This window comes from Amborella trichopoda, chromosome 12 (assembly GCF_054954075.1).
Source record: "Amborella trichopoda isolate Santa Cruz 75 chromosome 12, AtrichopodaSantaCruz75HAP2 v2.0, whole genome shotgun sequence".
In the NCBI taxonomy this organism is placed as follows: domain Eukaryota; kingdom Viridiplantae; phylum Streptophyta; class Magnoliopsida; order Amborellales; family Amborellaceae; genus Amborella; species Amborella trichopoda.
In genome coordinates, this window is record NC_142347.1 from 38,799,328 (window position 1) to 38,805,711 (window position 6,384).

Genomic DNA, 6,384 nt, shown 5'->3' on the forward strand with positions numbered 1-6,384 from the left:
CCAAAATTTATCCTAACATGTAATTTTGGTGTTTAAGTTTTTTAGAATTATTTGAAAATCTATTTTATATCTAATCATAAAATTTTAAACTCTAAAAATAATTAAAAGCAAGTAGATCTATAAACAAATAAAAATCTTGAAAGTGGATAATCTAGATAATGTGTTGCAAGATGCTACTATTTTTTAGATTTAAAATATTATTTTATTCATATTCATACATTTCGATGCCAAGATGATCAATTAAAGGGGTTTTCAACATTAAAACAACCTTTCCCATTGGATTTTTGAGATGCAAATGCAATTCTACATTGTAAGGTTGCAACCTTATATAAAACTTTTCCAAGAAAAATATCATTAAAGAGAATGAAATCTCTTAATAAATTTTAAGAGATTTTATTCTCTTAAAATTGAAGGCATACAGTGTGAATATGAAAAAATATGAATTTAATATTTTAGAAATGGATAATTTTAAACTTTTTTTCTTATTGATTTTAGACCATCTTTTATCAAAATTGACTTATTTTAACTTTGTTTCCTTATTGTTTATAGACTATTTATTTATATTTTAAAAAAGTATTCTAACTTTAAATCTTCAATTGCTTTTTCTAACTCACTCATAATTGTGGTCGTTTAGATTCTAATCCCTTTAGACCCACCAAAACTTTTTCCTTTTGTTCGTTTATTTGTATCGGACACACCCTGTTCTAGGGCGCCCACCATCTCAAATCCATCTTAGAGATAAAAATCTGATTCGAAATTTCATATGTCCATGCTCTTGACCACAAGGAATATGAAAAGAAAAAAAAATGAATTTTAAAATTAATAGGTGTTTTATAACCATTTTCCCCTCCTTTGTTTTCGTGTTTCCCATGTCAATTCACACTATTTTTCAAGCTATAAATTCACATATAAAGAAAAATATTTGCACCATTTTTTGAGTTATAAAATGTGATTTAGAAATTTATTTGCAAAGATGTATCGAAAAATGCCACTTTAATTTTTGTTTTTTAATAAGGTTATATTCACTATCTGTTATTTTGATAGGTTGCTTTATTTAAATAAAAGGATTGTCATTTATCTTTATTACAATGAGATCATAACTATTCCCACTCATTAGATGTTAAATTGAATGGCTTGGGGTTGGTGGCGAAGTCCGAGAATTTGTTTTAAAACTTTGTGTCTATTCAAAGATACTCTTATAACCACTCATTTTGAAATAACTATTCCCGCTCATAAGATGTTAAATTGAATGGCTTAGATTTGGTGGTGAAGTTCGAAAATTTGTTCTAGAACGTTGTCTATTAAAAAACACTCTTATAACTACTCATTTTGAAATTTAAAGGACAATGATGATTGTGTCCTCCTTATACAAAAAATACATGGTCTCTTTGTAGACAAACCCTTAAATAAAATAGATGTTAAATAGTGCATGTCTTCAGTACGTTTCTGTAATAAGAATATCACTTAAAATCCTCAATCATCTTACAGAATTATCAAGTGGACAAAAGATATTATTTACCACTTTTGAAACTTATTACATTCAATAATTACCTCAAAGTTCTCTTAAAAATTTTCCAACTCTATCTAGAGTTCGGCAAAACAATTAAGCATTTTTTGCGAATTTCTTTGCATTGTGTGGTCTTAGCGGAATTTTAAAGCATTAGTTGTTTTTTTTATTTTGGGTAAAAAAAGTTGTAAGTCAATGTGTATTTTTTATTTTAGGTAAAAAAAAGTTGTATGTCAGTCTTTTGAAAAGAATGGCATAAAAAATCTCACCATAAAACCCAACAATACTACTACCAAAGCCCCAAGCCAAATCGTTGACCCTGTCCCTCCAAACGATAAAAGTAACCCTTTTTGTACAATTGAGAAGTAAGTTTACTTTAACAATTAAAGGTATTTTTATCATCTATAGTACTAAATCCTGAACAATCTTAGCTATTTTTATCTTTTACCTCAAGCCAATTCAGTACAACAAAATTACAAAAATGCTTTTAGTAGTTCAATGTTCCCAACCCCAAGAAGGACAATTTTAGAATTTTTCATTTTTTAAAAGAAGTGCTTATAAAACTTATGTATTAAAGATGTTTTTTTGGCCTTACTTTAATAGTACATATTTTCAGGTTATTTGAGGATTTAAGTGATAATTCCCTTTAAAAAAATTCTTAATATTTATATGCTCCTTATTATTTTGTAGATTACTAGATTTGCAATCGTGTATTTTGACTAATGTTTTAAAAACCCGCAATTCTTGATCCGGATTTGGACCAGTAATCGCTCGAGACTGAACTTGTTCCAAAAAGAATTTTGGTCCCTTCCTTATTCTCCCCCTAAAACTCCTGTTTTTTTCTTTCTTTCTTTTAGAAGCTTGTCAAATGTTTTCATATCTCCAATTAAATATTCACTTCATAAAACTTTATTTAAATTTTTTTTTTTAAATATATCTTAAATTACTGATCCATATCTCGAATCCAACAAGGATGCGTGGGGGAGGACGATCCACATCAAAGTTCTGAAACAGTGCTTTTAGTACACATTGAAAAGATACTTGATTTCGAATGTATTTCAATTAATTTTTCATTTGGCTCTTCATGTGGCCCCTAAAAAAGTATTTATTTTTTTGGTGTTATTCATGTGAGTAATACAATAATAAAAGAAAAAAAAAAAGAAGAAAAAAACAGAAAAGCCAAATTCCAAGCATTAAATGCAGCGGAACTGCCCTGTCGTCTTTCACGCAAATAGCACCCCCATTCCAGACAAGAGAATTATTCAATTCATTTAATTTACTCCCGCAGGACCAAAACGTCCATTTCGCTCCTCGGGCAAACTACCGGCTCCCGCGGGACCGCGAAATCTTTTGACGATATTACAACCTGGTGTGAAACGGAGTCCGTATAAAAAACAACCCCAATCTTTTCTTAAATGCCAAGAAGACTCCATGACCATTTTGCCCGTGACACTCGGGGAACGCGTAGGATGGCACGAGTCCATGACAAGACAAATGCCTATTTTGCCCCACATGGTGCGCTACAATTTATCTGCCATGTATCTAAGCGAGTCCTCTCAAAATAAGGGGAGAGCAAAGTGTCCAAAACAATTGAGAGAAAAATAGCCATAAAAACCCCCTGTATTTTCACTAAAGAAAAAAAAAAAGGGACAAAAAAAAAGAGCAGTGATTATTACTTGGGATTTAAAAAAAAAAAAGATTTTATACAATGAGACCGTTTAAGCTTAAGTGAAATATGATAGCTTGAGTTAGTCACAAAATTCAAAAAATGATTTTTCGAACTTTAAGCTTAATTAGTGCAATTATTACAGCCACTCAATTTGGTCAAGATTATTTGTGACCACCTCAACCTCAACTCGAAACTGGATGGGACACATCCAGTCCGGGTCTCTCATTAAAACAAAACTATGGCCGGCCCAAAAATCATATTAAACAATATTTAATGGAAAAAACTTTGTTTTTGGAACTATTTGAGGATCCTAAACCTATTTTAAAGTGCTTAAACTTTCTCCACTTCTTTTCGGGAAAAAAGAAAAGAAAAACAAGGGAGACTCGTCGGGTCAATCAGCCCGTTCGACCCAAAAACTGACCTGAAAATTTTTTCCACTGATGTTTTGAAGTTCAATTTTGGGACGGAGTTAATTGCCCAAACTATTCTAAAATGCCAAATATGCCCAAATGACGATTATACCTCTCTCAGTTCAGTCACGAACCGAACTGACACCCGCACCTCGGAAGCGTCGGATCGCTGATGAAGCTTCCTTTTTTTCTTCCATTTATTTTCGAACTTTATTATTATTTGGTGATAAAATGAGAGGCTTCTCGGCCTCTTATTTACATTTAATGCAAATAAAAATATAAAAAATTTCTGGATTAAATCTAACCGAGAAAAGAAAGGCTTTTTGGGACAATTTTTCATAAATTTTGCAGACCCACACTAAAGGTTCTTTTTCTTTTTTCCTAAAAATTCTGTGGGGTCGCTCCTTCAAGAATTTCCATTGAATGCTGTCTTCAGGAAAACAGAGTCCATGAAACAAATACCATCACCTTTTTTGAATGCTACATAATCTCATAATCACTGTCATCAAAGTTCAAACTGTTAAAGCAAAACCATAATTAACAAAAGAATTCTTCCTTCCAAGAAAAGTGATATTAGTATACACTGTTAAGAAGAAGAAAACCCAATTTAAGGGCACAAGAAGAACCAAATGCTACATAGTTCAATTACATTACTGTGAAATTAATAAAAGCAAAAGCAAAAGAGGAAAACAAAAAATGAAATAGTTGCTACAAAAATATAATATAGTATTAGTATACACTGTTAATCACCAGAGAGCGAACCAGAATCATTGTGACCACGGAATTGTTAAGCATACAATCGTCAAAGAAATTTGAATCTCTTCATCTGATCCTTCCTCTGCAATTAATTACACCAAAAAATCATAAAAAAATAAACCCCAAAAACGAGGAGTAACTAAAGATATAAGAAAAGTAAAATGAAACCTTTCATCTCTGCAACTCCCAGAAACCACCGGAGAAACATAACCAAACCATGAAAAAACCTTCAGAAAATTAGAGTAAAAATTGACCTTTTTCTTGCCCCCAACGCCCCACCAACACGAACAAGATACAACCTGAAAAAAAAAAAACTTGAGAAATAGAGGAGAGAGAATAGAAACCTCTGTTTTTTTGTCTGCAACTCCAAAACCCAATTAATAATCAGGCATCAATTGACTGATTTTCCCTTCCTCAGCGGCCATTCCTTGCTCTGTAACCCTCAACCATATACAAACAGCAGTAAAGCTCACAACCAAGCTCAAGAACCCACTCCCCAACCCAATCAAAACAATCGCTATTACTGATAAGCTCCTATTTTTAGCAGGAGGCAATGGAAAGCCATACAAATCCTTATTCCCCATAAATGAACTCGCATTAAATCTCTGTATACCCCCTGATTTATTCGCCAAAAGAACAGGAATAGGCCCTGAAAGCCTGTTATAAGAGACATCAAAAGAGCTCAATCGAACAAGAAGACCCAACTGTTGAGGAATCAAACCAGAGAGTTGGTTTATGTGGAGGTCTATGACATTAAGGTAAGCACAGAGAGCGAGTTGTGCCGGAATCTGGCCGGAAAGTTTATTTTCCGACAAGTTTAAGACTGCTAAGTTCACTAGGCTTTGCAACTCCGCCGGAATCTGGCCGGAGATTTGATTTTGCGATAGATCAAGGGTCTGGAGACTTGTACAGTTCGATATAAAGGGTGAAATCGTTCCCCCAAGATTGAAGTTCACAAGGGTTAGCTTGTATATGCGATCATTGTTGCAGGTAACCCCTTCAAGGGAAGAGGTGACGCCATTACAGGGAGAGGCTAAAGCCTTCTGGGTCCAATGAGCGAGCCTTCCTTTTGGGTCTTGAAAGTTTTGTTTCAGGCTAGACAGGCAGGCTTGGTCGTCTGGGTCTGAAATGGCGAGACCCAACAAGAGAAGGACAAAGAAGAAGGTGAGGGTCTCCATTAGTGGCGGTTTTTCGGCGAATTGTTGGGGTCCCCGCCGATTTTCTAGGGTTTCCCGGTGGGTTTGGGGTTTTCTCCGGCGAGGTTCTGGACGGGTGGTGAGCGAAAGAATGGAGCATATGGGATTGGTGTTGGAATAATATAATATAATGTTAAGGGATTATAGCGGCGGTTTAGAGGTGGTATAATGGGGAACGGGTGTCACCAGAGCCACGGGTACTTCGGTCATTTCAGTTCCTAGAGTTTTGTGATCAAGGATAGTTTAGTCATTTGATTTAAGGAATTGCTTTTATTTTGTCCGGATGGAAAGACAGAGATCGGCTCTTGGCCTTTTATTTTATTTTATTTTATTTTATTTTTTTTTTTTTATTTTATTTTATTTTTTTTTAAAGAATTGAATGTAAGGAGACCATTTATCTTTCATACAAAGTGGTCATAATTATTTATAACCATTTCATGTGAAGTTTGATAGTTTGGATGTATCGTAAAATTTGAAAAAAAATTCCACCTAATTTTACATTTAGTGGTCAAGATTAATGTCTTATTTTGTATCAAAAATAAATCGTCTCGTTTTTTTTTTTTTTTTTAATAATTTAAATTTTTTTATTTGATTAGTGAAATTATTAAAAATAAAAACCACAACGTAGTGATTAGGTTGTGGGGGTGCTACCACCTCGATCCTAATGCTTTTCAACTGACATGAAGAAGAGGAGTTCGCCCCCTTATTAAAAAAAAGGTATTTTGGTTATTTTAGCAAATGAAAATAGATTTGCCATTATTCAGTAAGTAAAAAGTTTATATAGAGCCAAAGCTCTAAACAATCAAATTAGATCGTACCTCAAAATGTTCATTAGAAGAGGTTATT

General features: G+C 33.3%; 1 protein-coding gene across 3 annotated transcripts; it reads right to left on the reverse strand.

The window, feature by feature from the left end:
• Nucleotides 1-4,123: 4,123 nt before the first annotated feature.
• On the reverse strand, nt 4,124-5,638 carry LOC18446892 (receptor-like protein 44). Of its 3 annotated transcripts, none has more exons than XR_002283160.2 (2): nt 4,597-5,638; nt 4,124-4,424 (listed from the first exon to the last, which is right to left on the reverse strand). XR_002283160.2 is itself a non-coding variant. In XM_006856997.4 (2 exons), exon 1 carries the CDS (start codon nt 5,518-5,520, stop codon nt 4,720-4,722), a length of 801 nt encoding a protein of 266 aa, XP_006857059.1. In that variant the 5' UTR covers nt 5,521-5,638; the 3' UTR covers nt 4,124-4,424; nt 4,687-4,719. The 3 variants fall into 3 exon arrangements, 1 of the variants encoding a protein (XP_006857059.1); XR_002283159.2 differs by having other exon boundaries at nt 4,511-5,638; XM_006856997.4 differs by having other exon boundaries at nt 4,687-5,638.
• Nucleotides 5,639-6,384: the final 746 nt, after the last annotated feature.